Genomic DNA, 19,758 nt, shown 5'->3' on the forward strand with positions numbered 1-19,758 from the left:
GAGGCCATCGTAGGACTGTTAATTGGCCTAATTTCAATACTGTTGTGTCTCGGGGAATAGGGATGCCGGAGGAGAGGGGGAGAGGTGGGGGCATGGCTGTCCATGGAGCAGTCAGAACACACACGTTCGTCGATTAAGTTCGCTGTCTTCCATGGGCCCAGTTACGATATTAAAATCAAAGATCACTGATCATAGATCCCCATGACAGATATAATGATAATGAGAAAGTTTGAAATGCTGTGAGAATTATCGAAACATGACGCAGAGACATGAAGTGAGCACGTGTACTTGGAAAAATGGCACCAAGAGACCTGCTCGGTGCAGGGTTGCCACAAACCTTCAATTTGTAAAGAACATAATATCTACAAAGCACAATCAAGAGAAGAGCAGGAAAGCAAGGTATGCCTGTACCCTCAGACACAAGTGACAGAGTGAGACCCAGGCTCCTCCAGGGGGAGTTTCTGTGACCCGCCCTGCAAATGCCTCCTGGGGTAGAACCCGAGCGTGCCAATTTCTTAAACTAGCAAATAGATCTTGGGTGTGCATTGTGGCTCCTGGCATTTCCCGATGCTCAGAGAGACTGCAGCCAGTGCTGACAGCCCCAGGGAAGGAAGGGAAGTCTCGACAGTCACTAAAAATCCATGTCAGCCCTGGGTTTGGGCTGGAGCCACGCCGTGAAGATCTGTGTGAGCAAACGGCACATTGTGTAATGAGCTTCACGCCTTTTCCTTGGGCTGTGCTACACTCTGGGACGGGGGCTGCAGAAAACAACCCAGGTGCACGATCTTTCCCAGCCAATTGAATGCCAAGTGACACATGTCAAAGGACAAAAGTGCCGTGAAAACAACCCATGGATGCTTTTCCTCAAAGGTCATGAAACCAAGACTGGAATAACAGAGATAATTGGATGCAATTATAAAGTCAAGTTCAGTGCTTTGGGAGGAGACTTGATTTTCTGCTTTGGAAACAGGAGCATTTCCCTCCGCCAGGCATGGCCTCCAAGGCTTCCAAAGCATACCAAGGAAGGCGGCCTCCGTTTCTATCCCTGATCCATCTCCTGGGCGGGTCAGTGGAGGGTGTCTGGGGAGGGGTAAGCAGGAAAATGAGTGTTGGAGAAAGCTGGCAGGCCCGGAAAACTGTGGCTTGAAGGCTTGGGTTCGGGGACATTGGATGAGCCCAGATCCAGGCTTTGCACTGCTAGCTTTCCAGCTCCCTGGGGCATCGTTGGTTATCTCAGGCAGAGCTGCCAGCTTACAAAACAAAATTAAGTTTAATTCACTGAGAAGAAGCAAAAACAAAGTTGGCCTGCATTTCTTTAAAGGGCAGGATGTGGGAGTCCATTGCAAGCGCTCAAGGCCCAGCAGTGCCCGTAGGAGCAGGAGGTGACTTTTCCTTGTCAGCCCTCTGCAAACCGTCTCTGGCTGTCCTCTGCCTGCCTCCTCCAGATTCCGTCTCCTCGGTGAAGTCAGGCCAAACTGAGCTCTCCTCCACCCTTTCCACCCTTGCAAGTCTCGTTGACGTAGGGCTGCGGGACCATTTGTCCTCTTTAAGGGAGGAGCAACTTTCAGAGAAATGTTAATAAAAATCACTTGCCCCAAGTCTTACCATTGCTAAGCAGCCCAGTCAGGATGAGAAGACCCAGATCCTATAGTCATACCCGTTACACCAGGAGTTCTTGAACTTTTGGGTCTCAGGACTGCTTCACGCCTTTCAAGACATCTCACTCGCCAAGAACTTGTGTTTATGTCTGTTCTAGCTACTGATATTTATCAGATTAAAGACTAACACTGAGAAATTTTTAAAATATGCATTTATTATTCCATTTAAAAATAACCATTATATACCCATTGCATGTTTATATAAAAAGCATATTTTCAGGACAAACAAACCAAAAGAAATTTAATTGAGAAGAGTGGTGGTGTTTTATGTTTTTGCAAATCTCTTCACAGAAAACAACTGGATTTTCATATCTGCATCACCATTCTCTCTGTTTTGATATGTTGTTTTGGGTGACGTGTAGGAAGAAAATCTGACTTCACACAGATGTGTAGATGGAAAAGGAAGGAGCATTTCCAAACCCTTTTCAGATAATTGTCGATATTCTTGGATAATACACCAAAGTTCAACAAGAGGTAGTTTCTAAAAGCCTAGTCATAGTGTGGAAACTACACCCAGACCAATGAACTTTTCATCCTCTATTATGTTAAAATCCACATTTACAGACTTTGACAAATTCAAGGTCTATCTCACACTTCGAATGGAACTTTCCCTCACGCGAGGTCTTATAACATCATGCACTGGTCATTGGGAAAATACTGGCTCCCTGAGTGGTACATATCTTCCAAATGTTGACACATTTCATTACACAATATACTTAAAAGCCATATCCTTTGATATTATCACTGATCTCATCAGAAAAGTCTTTAAGTAAGGGGAAGCTCTCAAGCTCAATGCAGCACTTACGAGTTTTCCAAAATTTTAATTGTCATTTGGAGCCCAAATTTTATCACTAGCAACAAAAACTATCAGTTGTTTTCCTTGAAGTAACAGGCTTACTTTGCTCATTTTCAAGAAATGGAGGAGGTCGAGGTGGGAGGATCACTTGAGCCCAGGAGTTCAAGGCTGCAGTGAACCATGATCACACCACCGCACTCCAACCTGGGCAACAGAGCGAGACCCTGTTTCTAACAAAGGAAAGGAAGGAAGGGAGGAAGGAGGGAAGGAGTAGGAGAGAAGGAAGGAGAGAAAGAAATTGTCTACTAAATACTCATGTCTGAATAACCAGTTTGCCAGTCATTCTTTTGAGTAAAAATAGCATTTCATAAAAAGTTTAAAAACTGGCTAGTTCAGTTTGCAACTCAGTTGCACAGTTGCTTCTCCCCTGGACAACCAATGTGCTTCCTGTGGAGCAGACGCACTTCATGCACACTTCCCATTCGCCACACAGAACATTCAAGAAATGTGCACTCGAGACTTGAGAGTTAATACAAATAATAATTTTTATTTTTTCATCAAGAGCATTCTTAAGCGAAATTGGCTTTATTTTAACCTGCAAGTACACAGAGATGAAGAATATAATGACCACTGGTATCATTTGGTACCAATGTCCTGATTCGTGAGGTGCTAGCGGTTTTACCCACCACTGATTTTGTACCATCAGTGCAAAAGGAAAATAATGTTTTAATATTATTGCAAAAATAGACCCCTGAGGATATATTGGGGACCCCCAGCAGGGGTCCGTGCATGACACTGTGAGAACCGCTGGTCATTATACACTGGCAGGCAAGGAATACAGGGAGACACCCTGAGTCAGCATTAAAAAGGCAAGCTTACAAAATCCTGCTGACACCAGGGCAGGAGCAGACGTGAGACAGCTCAGCCACCCAAATCACTGCAACAAGCGCTCTCTGCAAAGGTAGGGCCTCACTGCCTTCAGAAAGTACAATTACCGCTGTGGAACTATCCTAGATTCAGGCTTACCTCACTGTTCCAGAAGAACTGAAGCCTAAAAGTCTGTTCGTTTCCATTTATGGGAATGTTTATAGACATCAGGTCTTCCTGGTCCTAGAAACAAACTCTGCAAGCCCACCTCTTCATAAAGACTAGAGAGGAAAATCAAAGTGTTCCCTCGGAGTCCAGCCCTGCTTGGTATCCAGGATGTCTGATTTTGGTCTGAGGACCATGAGCGTGGATATGTTTTTGGTGTCCTACAACGGATGTTCCAAGGAGAGGAGAAGGGAAGGATGATATCTGTCCCCCAGGCACAATTATTGGAAGAAAGGATTTGTGTTAGGATGTGAGGTCTGAGAACATCGTGGGACGCAGGCTGGCAGTGTGCACGTGTGTGCACACACGTACATATGCTGCCCTGACAGGAGACATGAAAGAGACAGGGCTTGACCAGGAGGCAGGAGGGCGCTGAGATGCCACCCTTTGAGAGTAAGTGTGGCAGGAGGTGACGACAGGAGAACACTGGTTGAAGAAGAGGGAGGGACCTGGCCTGGCACTGTGAACTCCCAGGGCTTAGAGGGTGGGAGTCTGGAATCCAGAAAGCAGCTTAGTGGAGCGTCCTTCTCATCGACAGTTTGCTTAGGAGGTGACATGCATGCAGGAGACAGGGCAGAGCAGTGCAGCAGGTGACCAGCCCAGGGAGGAGCGCAGACGGTGCGTGCCCTGAGAGAGCAGGAATCAGGACATTCTGCCCACCCTGGCCTTTAAAAAAGCAAAGAAGACTGTCCTGCCTGTGCTGCACACCACCGCAGCTACCATTGTAGAGCATTTGCTGTGTGCCGGGTGCTGTCCTAGACTTTTTCTACAGGTGATCTGATTTAATCCTGCTAACAACACTGCAAGGCGAGCATCATTATTCTCGGTTTGCAGATGAGGGAACTGAGGCTCAGGAAAATTGAGTAATGTTTTTAAGATCATGCTGCCAATAAGCAACAGAGCACAGACTCAAGCCTGGGTGTATCTGACCCTAAGGACTGACCACTAAACCACCACCTCCCAGTGGCAGAAGCCCAAGTCCCTGCATGTTCTGCCCAGTGGCCTGGCTTGTGGGGCCCTCTTGAACGCTGACGTGTGCAGGTAAGCAGGGAGAAGGCAAACCCAGGCCCCTGCCGCAGTGCTACAGGTTCTGGCTGGTCCGTCCTGACAGCTGGGCCTTCTCTAGCAAGGCCAGCTGCTGCCTTCCGAGCCCCCACGCTGAGCGGGCTCCCCAGAGCACTTAATAGAGCAACTACCCAGCCCCGACTACATCCTTGCCTTTCTCTGGCCCAGGGAGCCAGACAGAAATGTGCCCCTGGCCAGCTGGAGTGGTTGATCCCATCTTTGGAGAGCGTACTGGCTCTGGGCACGCAGCACTTGCAAGTCCTGGCACAGGCCCTGGCTCAGAGAAGACCTCAGCAGATGGCGTTGGTAGAGGACACTTCTCGGCACTATCAGGCAGTCACGGCCGTCTGCAGGAGGGCCCGTGGGAGGCCTGAGCCCCGGCGGAGAGCTGAGAAGTCTCCCTTCACTCTCCAAGTGCTATTGAGTTTACTGGGCCGGACACTGTCACAGGAGCTGGCAGTGCAGCAGCTAACATGGCAGATAAGGTCCCTTTTCTCATACTTAGAATGGGGGAGAAAGACAGTAAGAAAACTAACCAGTAGATTAGGCATTCCAGACAGGGAGGGAGTAGAGTAGGATTTCCCAGGAAAATAAAAGAGAAAAAGGAGTGGAAAGAACGTGCTCTATGAAGAGCCCATGGTGGAAAGATCTTCAATTCAAGAAGTTAAGAAGGCCGTGAGATGGAGCACATAGCGTGAAAAGGAGGATGGTGTGTGCAAAAGCTTGAGAAGGGGGATGTAAGTTCTTGTAGGGCATGGCGCGAGGGCTGACTCTTTATCCCAAGAGAATGCAGGAGCCAAGGAAGAATTTTAAGCAGGAAAGTGGCATGGTCTGATTCTCATTTTAGAAATATTACCCTGGAAGAGAACTAGACAACGAACAGCAAAGGGATCATTATCTGTCTTTCCATAATCGTATATGTTATTGGATGGCAATGTCTGTGTATATCTATCCATATGTGTGTGTATATGTATTCAAAATCCGTTGGACACTAGTGTGCCAGGCACTGCTCCAAGTGCTATTCATTATGATTCCTCATAATCATATCAAGATGGTGATGATTATAAGCCCCGTCTTACAGATGAGTAAACACAACCTCAGAGAGGTTAAGTACCTTGCCAGAGGTCACACAGCTATTCCATAGCGGGGCCAGGATGTGAGCCGCAGTTCCTGAGCTGCCGCCGCATCACTCCAGGTCCCTGGTGGAGACCCTGGCCTGGAGCAGGGTCTCGGAGAAGGTGGCTGCCCTCCTTCTCCTTCACCATTCAGCTTCTCTGAGCTCTTTGTGGGACACCTGTCGGTGCCGCAAAGCTCGAAGCAGGAATGCAGAACATGCGCTCACCGCGATCTGTGTGGATTTGCATGCGAGGCAGATGTGTCCTCGTGTGCTTGCGCTGGGATTGAAACGGAACATTTAAATGCAGGTCAATGCAAAGGTTGACCTGCTAGAAATGCTCTGGCAGTTCTGAGGCTGGTGGGGCAAGAGGGCAGTCTCCCGGAAGGTCCCTCTGGGGCTGGGCTGTAGGCTGCAGGCAGCTTTGGAGTTCAGAGTTTTCATGAAGGGCTTCCTGCAAAGCTCTCCCGCACAAGCGCATCTGCATTTCTGAAGTGAAACCTTTTGATTCCAAGTCTGCTGAGCTGCGATGCCAGGTCGCCAGGGACATTCTGTACCGAAACAACTTCCGCCCGGCTCTGTAGTGCCAAGTGCAGCTCTCCTGGGGAGTTCTGGGATTTTCATCGTACAGATGATGTTTCCTGAGCATCTGCTGTTGCCAGACAGTGTACAGGAATGCTGCACATCACAGAGTCACACTGAAGGTGTCACCGTGGGGTGAAATGCTGTGAAGAAAATACACCCAAAGCTTTGGAAACCCGTAGTATCACCAGTAAGTGTGAGATCTGATATCAGGGAAGATGTTGGAGCTGAGATCTGAGCATCTGTGGGATTTAACCAGGCAAGGAGAGGGAACTCGGCCCCCCACAGATGGGTGTGGGGCATTGGAGGAAGGTTAAGGCCAGTAGAGTTGGGACCAGAGGCCACGGGAGAGTTTGATGCAAGAAGAGCAAAGAGAGGAGGCAGGGCTGTGGTGGTCTGTTTCCTGTCAGCTTGGCCAGGCTGTGACACCCAGATGCTTGGTAGAACACAGTCTAGATGTTGCTGTGAAGGTATGTTGTAGATGCAATTAACATCTGCAAGCTGTTGACATTTTAATTAAGGAGATTTCTATCCCTAATGTGGAGGTGGGCCTCTTCTAATCAGTTAAAGTCCTTAAGAGCAAAAAATTGAGGTTTCCCAGAGAAGAAGGAATTCTGCCTCAGGACAGTAACAGAAATCCTGCTTGAGTTTCCAGCCTTCCAGCCTACCCTATAGATTTTGAATTTGCCAGCCCTGTGGTTGCATGAGCCTGTTCCTTAGAATAAATGTTCCTCCTCCCTGGTCTCTCTATATGTCCTCTCTATATGTTCTCCTTCTCTGGAGAACCTTTGATATAAGACAAGCCACAGAAGGCCTTGTTGGATGCTGGCAGGAGTTGGGTGCCCCTTCTCTAATAAGTAATGGAAGCCACAGAGGGTTTTAAGCAGGCAGAGAAGCTAATTCAATTGGTATTTGGCATAGGACCTATCAGAGCCAGCCTGGAACCCAGAACGGGCACCGAGGGCCCCAGAGGTTCTAGAAGCAGTTGTGCCCATCCTCCAGGGTCCTGAACCTCCCCCTGTCTTACATGCAGATGTTGTGGCCATCCTGAATTCCAGTGGCCACTTACGCTTTTATTCATCAGTTCAGCAAATACATGCATTTATACAGCATGGCTTGTCCTACAGAGATATCTGGGCCAGGCACAGGGCATTCCTTGAGACCACTGTAGGTGTTTGGTTTTTTAATCCAGGGTCCTGTGAATAATCCCTCTCAGCATTCATTCATTCAACAAATAGTAGAGCCCCTACTGTGAGCTCAGCATGCCACTAGGCACTGCAGTTATAGCAGGAAACAGAACTGGCACAAATCCCTGCCCTCGTGGAGTCTATACCCTAGTGAGGTTGAGAGAGAAAAGAAAGGATGATACAGTACAGTGTGTATCCTCTCAGCACTGTGATGGCGTGAGGTGAAAATAAACTCAGAGCGCAGAGGTGAAGCACCAGGCTAGCAAAAGACAGGCCTTGGTCTGCCCTCCTGGAGCTTAAGGCAGGCACTGGACAAGGACAGCCGTGACCATGTGGGTGTTGACTATTATGAGAGAGGACACCACGGGAGCTTTAGACCAAGGAGTACTCACCCCGGGGACCAGAGCAGGTTTTGTAAGCCGTCTTAGGGTTTTGCGGTTTCGTCCTGAGAGCACCAGGAAGCCTAGGGAAAGGGGTTGGCAACAAGGGTGGGACGGAATGAATCGGCCTGTGTCCCCGCTTGAGGGTGGTAATAACCTTCGTAATTCATGATTACACGATCACAGGGAGACTTTCTCCTCTTAAGCCGCACGTGAGTCTTCAAGCAGGTGGCCCCATCCTAGATGCGTAGGTCAGTGCAGGACACTAAAGTGCAGATCTAGGCTCAGCCTTTGCCTGTCCTGGAGTCCCCATCTGTCGGGTGCATCCTCATTCCGAACCCTTGTCCCCTCCTGCCAGGTGGTCCTCCAGCTGGGCACCATCGCACAGTGCTCCAGGTAACAGAGATGGGCCCGTATTTCCTCAGTTTCCAAACGCACATCAGAGATAGCCAACAGTGAATTGTGGCTCAGTTCTCCCAGCATCCCCCGGTAGCTACGTAGAGGCTGTATGGAGCTGTGGTAAGAGTACAGTCAGGGAGACCTGGATCCAAGTCCTAGCTCAACCACCTGCTTGCTGTGTGACCCTGGGCAGGTATTTTAACATCTCCAAACTTCTGCTTCCTCAACTGTGCATTGGGTATCGTGAGGGCTGAGCATAAAGTGAGTACTTCATTCCTTAAACAAATGTTTGTTGAACACCTACTATGTATCAGCCCTGTAAACAGGCTTGGGGGATCCAACAGTGGGCAATGTTAGACAAGAGCCCTGCCATCGTGGAGCTTTTCAGTCCAGTGGATAAAACTGTCAGTAGTTGAATAAGCACACAAATAAATATTAAATGACAAATGCAGTGTGTGCTTTGAAGGGAGGGACCCATGAGAGCATAAACAAGAGACCCAACCTAGCCTGGAAAATCAGGGAGGCTTCACTGAGAGTGACAATTTGTGCGGCGTCTCTCCCAGGTGTTGTCACTCTGCACTTCTCTTTCAGGTACCTGGAAGGAAACCACCTGACAGCTGTGCCCAGAGAGCTGTCCGCCCTCCGACACCTGACACTCATGTAAGAGCCTGGTGCTGGGTGGGACATTTACTGTTCTCTCCTAGGGTAGCTCAGGAAACTGAGGTGGAGGGTAAGAGAGAATGATGCTGCAGACTGGCGTGGCATCTCCACACTTTCCTCCCTGGGTGGAGCAGGGCGAGGCAGCTGGGAGGAACGGACCATCCCGATGGTCTTACCCAGTGGGACCTACATGCAGAAATACCCAGAGCCTGGCACCATGGGCCATCGGAACCACCCTCCTGCTTGGCTTGGGGGAAGGTGGATGAGCCCCTGACCTTCCAAGGTCCAAACTGAATTCCTGCACTTCCTCCATCTCCAGCTGCTTGCAAGCTGTGGCCACAATTAGGTCTGCCAAAAGCATACCGGGCATTTCTTCTTACAACTGGTTTAGCTCCCCAGAGAATGTCCCAAGTAGCTGGTTCAAAGCGAGGATCCTTCAGGTGGTGGTTGCTATTGGCTCTGAGTCCGCCAAGACCCAGGAAAACCCTGGAATAAGGAGCAGGGCTGCCGAGCATGGGCGTGGCCCAGGAAGTCAGGTGGCCTGTGAGTTTGTCCCTCAGCAACCTAAGCACCCTGTCACGATGGAACCCAGGACAGTGTGGAATAACTCCACACGCAAGTGGTAATTGAAAGGTGCCCATGTCTGCTTAGGGCGACAGGGAGCCAGCCGACAAGGGAGAAATGTGAGTTCTCTCAGAATGAAAGAGCGTCACCCTGGGGAAAGGAGGGAGCCCACCTGGAGAGGTGGAAGAAAGCCACCTGTCCTCGGCCTGGATTTCTAGATACTCTGGAAACCAGCCTCTGGGCGAGGAGTTCTCAACCTTGGAACGTGGACATTTGGGGCCAGATAATTCCTGGTTGTGGGGGGCTGTCGTGGACGTTGTGGGATGTTTAACATATCCCTGGCCTCTGCCCACTAGATGCCAGTAGCACTTGCCACCCACCCCCTAGTATTGACAACCAAAAATGGCTCAGACTTTTCCAAATGCCACTGGGGGAGCAAAAGTGCCCCTAGTTGAGAACCTCTGCTCTCGAGAAATGGTTCTGAACTTCACCTGATTAGAGGAATCACCTGAGCAATTGTTTTGTTAAAAAATACTGATGTTCAAGCTCACACTAAACTGATTGAATCAGAATATCTGGGCAGGGGACCCAGGCATGAGAGGATTTGAAAGCTCCCAGGTGATTCTAATGTGCAGCTGATGTTGCCAGTTCTCCAGGTATTTATTCCTGAGGGGGAGCTCGAGGGTATAGTTGGCAGAGGACTACACCCCCACCAGCCTCATTCCTCCTAAGAGAGAATCTGATAAGATGGAATAAATGAATGTCAGAAGAGAAGAAGTATGGAGGGACAGTGAAAAGAATTAATTGGGGAAAAGTACTAAAATAAGGAAAAATGATGGGTATGTATTATGTTTTGTTAGTGGAATGAAATGGATGAATAGATACATAATTGAATGATTAACTGAATAAATTAATGGAGGGATGAATGAAAGACGGTTGCTTGAATGACTAAATAAGTGCTTGAATGGAAAACTTAACATTTGGATAAGTAAGTGGATGGATAAGTAGATAGACAGATGGATAGATGGATGGGTAGGTAGGTGGGCAAATGGGCAGGTGAGTGAGTGGGATAAATATATGAGTGGGTAGATGGTAGATGGGGAAGTGAATGAGTGTGTGGCTGGGTAGATGGGTGAAGAGATGAGTGTGTGGGTAGGTGGGTGGGTAGATGGATAGATGGATGGATAAATGGATATATGGGTAGGTGAGTGAATGTGTGGATGGATAGATATGTGAGTAGGTGAGTGAGTGGATGGGTGGATAGACAGATGGGCAGGCAAGTGTGCTGGTAAGTAGGTGAGTAGATAAATAGGCAGGTGCATAGATGGATAACAATTTACAATTGCAAAGATGTGGAAACAACCCAAGTGCCCATCAATACATGAGTGGATTAATAAAATGTATATACACACACACACACACACACACACACACACACACACACACACACACACACCATAGAGTACTACTCAGTCATCAAAAACAGTGGTGATATAGCACCTCTTATATTATCCTGGATAGGGCTGGAATCTATCCTACTAAGTGAAGTATCCCAAGAGTGGAAAAACAAGCACCACGTGTACTCACCATCAAATTGGTTTTAACTGATCAACACTTAAGTGCATATATGGTGACAGCATTCATTGAGTGTCAGGCAGATGGGAAGGGGGAGGAGGGGATTGGTATATACACACTTAATAGGTACAGTGCGCACCGTCTGGGGGATGGACATGCTTCAAGCTCTGACTCAGGTGGGCCAAGGGCAATATACATAACCTAAACATTTGTACCCCAGTAATATGCTGAAATTAAAAAAAATTTTTTTAATAGGCAGGTGCATGGATGGATAGATGGGTGAGTGAAGGGATGGGTGGGTAGATGGATGGATGGATGGATGGAAGGCATGTGCGATACTTGGCAATGGCCTCCTATGGATTCAACTGAGAGTAAAGCATGACCCTTCTGTTTTACTTTTCCTAGTGACCTGAGCAACAACAGCATCAGTGTGCTGACCAATTACACCTTCAGTAACATGTCTCACCTCTCCACTCTGTGAGTACGGTGTTTACCATGCCGACGGGCCTAGCAGTAGACGGTCACTCTTTCTCTCTGTCCCCCCAGGACTAAGTTCTCTGCTCTAGTGATCCTCAGGGCTAGGGCTGCCCCAGCATAGGGTGGACCTTAATCATCAGGGGGAAAATGAAGTAAGACACAACTCCACTGTCTGCGCAGCTAGAGAGGAACTGGCTCCTAGTCACCTCTGCAGAACTCTCTTTGGAATACTTTCTGATTTGTGAATTTCCTCTCCTAGTGGAGGGTTTCCCTACGCAATTACATTTTGCTCAGACCCATTTATTTCCCATTAGCTTTGCACGTTGTGAGCACTCACCATGTGACAGGGGAGGGAGGTGATGGACAAGCTGGCTACCGAGTCAGCTGCTGTGGGACTGGGAGGACACTGGGGAGGTGAAGCCAGCGAGCTTCCCGGAGTGGCGGGCGAGGTTTCCCTGCACTTTACTGTTAGGATGCTTTGTCAGTGTATTAGAAAGAAGGTAAAGAAACCATTTGCTCCGATGGGTGCACAGTGTGAGCAGTGCACCCATGAGTAGCTGAGAACAGGAATAGCCAACAGGCACGTGCCCCCTTTTCCGCAGGATCCTGAGCTACAACCGGCTGAGATGCATCCCCGTCCACGCCTTCAATGGGCTGCGGTCCCTCCGAGTGCTGTGAGTACCCAGCGCGCAGGGTTTGGCTTGCACGGTACTGAGTACCAGCAGGAAGTGCACTGAGCACTCCGCTCCCCCACTCTCCTTTGCTCAAAGCCGCAAACACACCTCCCCACCCTGCACCGGTATTTGCTCAGTGGGGTAGAGAGAGCTACCCCTGAGAGTCAGCCATGTGCGGGGTGCAGCTCACTTCCTGCCGCTGGCGGAACTGTGAGCAAACCACTTAACCGCTCTGAGTTTCCGCTGCTTTATGTATAGAATGGGATCAGTGGCACCTCCCTGGTGAGGATTAGGATATGCAATTATATACTGCCCTCTGGTACTGAGCACAGTGCGTGGCCCCCAGCCACCTTTGCTGGTCATTCTGTGTACAGTTGTTACCTCTGGGTTCGGAGGGGCGGCTGCAACGCTGTGAACCTCTGCTAGGAGACAAAGCTCGTGCACCAGAGATCACAAGCTGGAAGCCCAGGGGCCCGGTCCAGCGCACAGACAGCTATTAGTTAGCAATTTTGTAGTTGGCACTTACAGTGTCTTTTAAAATAACAAAGTTTTAATGAGCCGTCAATATTTAAATATCAAGAGGTTTCCTACACAAATCCTAATCTGCATCCAGGTGCTTTTGGAGAATGGAGAGACCTGGCCATGCCGGGGCTTTGCCTCTGCATTCCTGCAGGACTGAGCAGCCCTGCACCCTGGCGTAGCTGTGCAGTCTGCAGCCTTCACAGCCAGCGTACCCTCGTCACCCACAGGGCCCTGTCCTACACATGGGTAGCTTCTCATCTGTAAAATCAGATAATTATGGTAATTGCCTCTCAGGGTCTTATTAGGAGTAAATGAGATACTGTGTGTAAAGCATTTAGCACAGCTCTGGCACTGTAGACATTTAACCAATATTCATTTGTGCATGGGCACAGTGGCATATGCCTGTAACCTCAGCATTTTGGGAGGCAGAGGCAGGAGGATCGCTTAAGCCCAGGTTGCAGTGAGCTATGATGATGCCACTGAATTCTAGCCTGGGTGACAGAGCAAGACCTTGTCTTTAAAAAAAAAAAAAAAAGTTTAATTAAAAAAATATTCATTGTTGTTACTATTCTTGCATCATAGCTTGCTAACATAGGAAGGCATCCCACCTTCACCCCCAGTCCTAGACCCAGTTGTCAGCTGATTTTTATGCCTTTCCATCTTCCACCTTTTTTTTTCTTTTTTTTTCTTTTTTTTTTTTTTTGAGACAGAGTCTCACTCTGTTGCCCAAGCTAGACTGCAGTGGCATCATCATAGTTCACTACAACCTCAAACTCCTGGGCTCAAGCAATCCTTCTGCCTCAGTCTACCAAGTAGCTGGTGCTACAGGCATGCACCACCGTACCCAGCTAATTTTTTCTATTTTTTGTAGAGATAGGGCCTAGCTCTTGCTCAGGCTGATCTCAAACTCCTGGGCTCAAGCGATCCTCCCGCCTCAGCCTCCCAGAGTGTTAGGATTACAGGCATGAGCCACTGCACCCAGCCTCCATCTTCTACCTATTGAATATCACCTTTGAATGATAGTCCCATGAGAATGGGACTATCCCAGAGATGCCAGATACTCTGCCCCCAAACCTGTCAACTTCTTGCCTTTCTGGACCTTTATAAGTACAATAGTGATCACCATATTTTATGGGGCTTTTTATGAACATTCCTTCATCCAACCTTTTGCAACAGTGCTGTAAGGTTGAGAAAATTATGTCCATTTTAAAGATGGGGAAACTGAGGCCCAGACTGGTTAAGTAACTGGCCAAGGTCTAGCTGTCCAGAGGTTGCAGAATCCAGCCTCCTGACTCAGAGCCCAGGACCCTTCCCAGGGCTCAGTAGCAATCGGCAAACAGCACCCAACAAGCTCGTCCATTTCAGAGCCTCCAGGCTGATGTGATTTATTGAGACCCACAAAACACCGGTGTCAGCGACAACTCCCGCCACATGTCATCTGCGCTGTTATTAAAAATCAATTCTCTGGGGGCAAAGAAGTGCCCGTGCTGACAGTGTGCAATCTGTTATTGTCACTTATTTATTATCTACCTTCTCTGGGGAGTTTGAGAATGGAAACATCAGCAGAACCATTTCCCTGTTTCCCCGTTGAACACAACAGGAGATGGGCTGTCTCGTTGGCCGGGGCTGAAGCTGGCCCTGCTCCGCCATCCTTTCCCACCATCCCCTGCCACCCTCGCCTTGGTCCCAGCCTGTTGTCTCTCATTGCAGTCTAACAATTCTGTGCGTGGGTTTGCTGCCAGGGGGTGGGAACTGCCAATTTTAAAGGAGTCTGTGTACGTATGTTCATAAAGAGAGTAGTTCTGGTTGGGGCAGTGCAACCTGTAAGAAGGACAGAAAATGCTTGCCCGTCCCTCTGTCTGGCCAGCCTGTCCAGGCTTGTCCCCTTCCCCAGCACCTTGTTCGTCCGTCCAACCCCCACCTAGCACCACCACTCTCATGAGCGCATCAGCAGGGCACATAAACACACAACCTGCTGGTGCTTGCTTCTTGAATTAAGAGTAGGCTTTTAGCATTGTCATCTTAGAATCATGGGATCTGGAGGATTAAAAAGGATCTTAGAGTTCCTCAGTCCAACCATCCAACTCAGTGGGGAGCAATCATTTTCTGCATAAGGGCCAATTCAGGAAAACTAAAAATGTTTATGGACTACATTTCTTTTATGATATTTGTATCCTTTCTCCCAGAAATTGCACATCTAGGAATTTAGGTTAAAGAATAACCTAAAATGAGGGAAGGGTTCTGTGCATTAAGATCTTTGTTGCACTGTTATTTTTAACCTAAAATTTTAAATATTTCCTACAAGGGTCACAGAGGGAAAATCTTTAAGGAAACCATGATGCAACCAGTCAACAAAGTGCAATTATTAACAGAAGCAAAGATGAAAAGTACATAGCAATGTAGGAAAGTGCATAGTGTCACATGGAGAAATAAACTTAACTTGTATGTATGTTAAAATTTGTAACCTGTAAACATTTATACCTACAAAGAAAGACTGTAAGAGAGCAAATGAAAAAAATCGGTGATAGCTGTTACTATAAAATAATTTCTGTACTAAATGAAGGCAAAGTTAAAGGTGAATGACGATAGTAACATACACATTCACAATTTAGGGTTTTGGAAAAAAGATAGGTTTTTCTGAAATCAGGAATTGCATTATTTGCAACTGTTTTTGAATATTTGTATGTTCTTTCCTCATTTCTGAAGGGTTTTTTGATTTTGACTAAAATTTCAGAAATGACCAGAGACCGAGGGATGCTGGGTGTCTGGGACAGGGAGGAGAAGGAGCATCAAGGTTTAGCCATAGACAAAGGCCAGAAGGTGATCTGGAGCGCAGGAAGGGAGACCTGGGTGTGTGTGCACTTGCGTGTGTGTGTGCATGTGTGTGCGTGTGCATGTACATGCGTGTGTGTGGGTAGATATGAATACTTTTCAGAGAACATGACAGGAGGTGATCAGGGAGCCCTGAGTACGAAACATTGTGTGGGAAAATGCTTTTCCTACTTTGCTCTGAATCTAAAAATAGCTAGAACATTCTTGTGGACATTCTAGTCCTTCTTTGTGGATCGGTGCATTCCCTGATCATTCCCCCACACCAACTCACGACTCACGTGCCTTGTATGTGTGTAGTTCCAAACGTCACTCCCCAGCCCCAGCTGCAGGAGGGCCGCCTGGCATCAGTTAGCACTGGGAAAGCAATTTCAGCGTGTGCCCGTGAGGGAGCCAGTGGGATTATCATCCATCATCCTCCTATTTTTAGCTCCTAGCCCCTCAAGTAAGATTGTGCTGTTTATTCACATGGGGCTGTTGATCACTGCTCTGCCGATTGCATGAATCCTCCCTACAACATCCTTGCAAAGGGCTTGATTACCTTCCAAGACAAAGAGCTCACTCCCTTCCCAGACAGCCCCATTCCACTTTTGACCAGCTGTTGGACATTAGAAAATTCTTCCAATGAGCCAAAAGGTGACTTCTCGTGACCTCCCAACCATGGTACAGGGTTGGCCCTATGGTACTTCCAACATGAAAATAAATAAATAAAGTTTAAGTATAGAATCTTAGAAATGAAGAGTGAGTCTTGGAAATTTTCCTGTCCAAACTTTTCATTTATAAGATAAGAAGACAGATTCAGAAAAGTTTAGGACTTGTTCAAGATCATTCTCATGTTCATCCTTTCCTGAATGCCTACCATGGGTTAGTTCCTGTGCTTAACTCTGGGGGAGAAAAAATAACCAGTGAATGAAACATAATCATTGCCCTCAGGGAGCTCCTGGTCTAGAAGGGGAAATAGACAAGTAAATAAGCAAGGGCAATACAGGGTGACACCTGAGAGAAGAGCCATAGGATTGCAGGGGAGAGGCACGTAACCCAATCTTGGCCATGCCAAAGGCTTCCTGAAAGGAGGGTTAATGATCACCACTGGCATCCATTAAACTGGGACCATTTACTGCACGCGGGGCTAAGTGCTTCAGTTACATTATCCTACTGACTCTTCTCCCTGTGAGGACATATGACAATTATCCACATTTCACAGATGAGTAAGCAGGCTGAGCAAGATTGAGTAACTTGCCCAAAGTGATACAACCAATAGATAGCAAAGCTGGGATTTGAACTCACAACTCTTTGCTCTCAGAATCACTCCTCAACTTTTGCTTCCAAGGCTGAGACCCAGAAGCCAGTGGGCATGGGAGTGAAGAATATAAAATGGCCTGGATGGAGCCCTGAAGTCAGGAAGGGCAGGTGCACCGGGACAATTAGAAGAAGCCACAGGTGTGGCTGGAACATGGCTTCTGGGGGTAGGAGTGGGAAGAGATGCTGCCGAATAGCCCCGAGGCATGGGCAGAACCATGGCTGGGACTGTGTCTCCGCAGCCCAGGGCTCTTTCTACCACGTCCCACCTCCTTCCCCACCTCCTTCCCCACCGTATGGTAGCCTCCAATACTATTGCAGACATTGTGGTGAGAACGGAAGAGTGGCCTGGAGTGGGAGGCACAGGGGGAAAAGCGATGGCCCAGGGCCGCCCTGTGCAAATTTGGTGTCTCCTCTTTGGTCCTGAACTCAAGCCGTGGCCCTCACCGCTGCCTTTGAGACACACGGGCTGCACACTTTCAGGCTTCTATTCTATGTGGACGTCGGTGAGAGGACAGGCCCCAAAATACATCCAAAAATGTAGAGGAGTCAGGACCATGATGACAATAATCACAGCTAGCATGAACGAGTGCTTGCCGTGGGCAGGCCCTGCATTGAGTCCTGCACCGCCTGAACCCCTGGCATCCTATCTTTTGATCCTCCTGTCTAGCTGGTGAAGTGGTGTACCAGATCTCCCCTGGGTAAAGGGAAAGAAAATCAGGGCAAACCACCTTAAGCATGAAAAGAATTTATGGACTCGGTAACTGAAGAATTCAGTGGCAGGTAACAGGCTCTAGGGCTGGGTGTAGGTGCTGCCACGATACTGCCAAAAATCTCTCTCTTTGCCTCTCAGCCCCGCTCTCTTGAGTGGGTTTCAAGGGCAGTCTCTTTCCCTTTAAGGCACAGAGGGTCCTAATGGGCTGGATGTTTACATTCTAGCAGCTCAGCAGCCCCACAAAAGAAAACTGCCTCTGACTGAGTAGTTTCAGAGAAAGCCCCAGAAATGTCTCTCGTTGGTCCACTTAGGCCACATGCCCATCCTCAGACCAACCACTGTGACTCCAGTTGGCCAGACCTGGGCCACAGCTGCACTGAGGAGGCCAAACCCCTTGGACTGAGAGCTGGAGAGGGGTGACTCCCCAGTAGAAAAGGGAGGAACTGCTACAGGAAAGAAAGCGCTGATGCTGAGCAACTCACACCCCCCCAAAGATGTCTACTACAAGTAGATACTAAGACTTCCTTTGTTTCCAAGATGAAAAAACTGAGGCATGGAAAGACTAAGTCAATTGTCTCAGCTCCCACAGCCAGTGAGTAAGAGAGGACAGATTCAGACCAAGGCAGCCTGACTCTAGAGCCTTAGTTCTCAACCCCCAGGTCCCCTGGGCATGGCCCAGCCTGCTCAGAAGAGAATTCACCCATCCACATTTAGGACTGGGATAGTCCCTGCTGTTCATCATCAAACTGTGAGCACCTAGGGATTAGAGACCCAAGGTTCAGGCAGCCCGGACTGAAGGGTGGTTACGCCCTAATGTTGCCCTAATGACGCCCCCATCTGCATTGCGAAATCCCCAAGTCTGCCTTTAATGTCCCCTGAGAGTCAGGAGGGGAGAAGGAGTTCCAAGCACTTGAGGATGAGCCACTGGGAGTCCAGAGAGTTGCTTGCCAGCCCCAGCCCCAGCCCCTGGGAGGAGTAAGGGAGAAAGGGGTGCTAAGTGCCTCCCAGGAAGGCTCATTCATCCACTCCTCTGGCGGCCTTTAGGACGTCTGTTTGACATGCAAGAGTCCTTCTTTGGGGGCCAAACCAAGAGCAAGAAGCTTCAGTGTACACAGATTTCTTTATCCTAGTAAGTTACAGCCCTGTTTCTCTGCAGGTTACAGAGATCTCAGCGCCCCAGCTCACAATGAACGAGACTGTGACTTGCAGGTGTCACAGTGCCAAAAGTGCCTTTGGATCATTCGGCGTTTTTATATTAGGGCATTGTGCCTCTCTGGGGGCTGCGGTTTCATTCAGAAATGATTAACAGCGGTGCTGGGTGCATTTGCGAAACAGCAAGCAGTCGTGAACTCAAGCAAGTCCATCGCAGGCAGGGGCTGGTGTGATTCATAAATAACCTCACGAATTAGAGACTAAATGATGTGATAGAAGTGTTTGGAAATGCATCTCGCTCCTTCTTACCCTCGCACTCTCTTTGGAGGACAGTTTACCATCATCCTGCTGTCCCAGCCGCCTAAGAATTGGGGATGACTTTCACCCTGAGAATTTCACCAGAGAATTGTGAGGGGGGGGGAGAAGGAGCTGATGGTGATGAGGGAGACAACAGAGGACAGCCATGAGAACATGAGCCCCTTGCCTTAGAGCACCAGGAGACCCCTTTCTACATCCTTGCTACTGCAGTAGCATCATTAGAAATGCAGAGTCTCGGGCCCACCCCAGACCCACTAAACCAGAATCTCTGGGAAGCAGGCTCAGGAATTTGCAAGTTCCTAGCTTCCAAAGCTCGCTCAGTATGAGAGCCACTGTTCTATCATTAAGTGTAATTAAGCTTGAATCTGTATTTCAGCTGAAGATCAAGGGCAGGCTAACTTCAGCTGATAAGAAAAAAAGAGCAAATTCATTAGTTACTGTTCTGTTTATACTTGCATTGTCAATGCTAATCGTCTCTTTGTTTTACTAGGGCTCTCTGCCTGCAATAAAGTTGCTAGTCCTTATCCTTGGGGGGGGGGGGCTTTATCGCCAGCTCAGGTGAAGGTGCCCATCAGTCACTGAAGAAGGTTTCGAGTTTCTATGAATTTCATTCACCTTTCATTTCACAGGCCAGACCCAAAGCGAGTCATCAATTTGGGGATTTTTTTTAATGCAGTTGATTAATCCTTTAATGGAGGAT

The 19,758-nt window shown here is 48.3% G+C and overlaps 1 protein-coding gene across 1 annotated transcript in view; it reads left to right on the plus strand.

The window, feature by feature from the left end:
- SLIT3 (slit guidance ligand 3) overlaps positions 1–19,758 on the plus strand; it is a 574,724-nt gene that overhangs the window by 511,641 nt on the left and 43,325 nt on the right. Inside the window, exons 21-23 of the mRNA XM_045551207.1 lie at positions 8,865–8,933; positions 11,478–11,549; positions 12,152–12,223. Of these exons, the coding sequence (XP_045407163.1) occupies positions 8,865–8,933; positions 11,478–11,549; positions 12,152–12,223 (213 nt within the window). The remainder of the gene's footprint in view (positions 1–8,864; positions 8,934–11,477; positions 11,550–12,151; positions 12,224–19,758) is intronic.

The sequence above is a fragment of the Lemur catta genome, chromosome 5 (assembly GCF_020740605.2).
Source record: "Lemur catta isolate mLemCat1 chromosome 5, mLemCat1.pri, whole genome shotgun sequence".
Taxonomy (NCBI): domain Eukaryota; kingdom Metazoa; phylum Chordata; class Mammalia; order Primates; family Lemuridae; genus Lemur; species Lemur catta.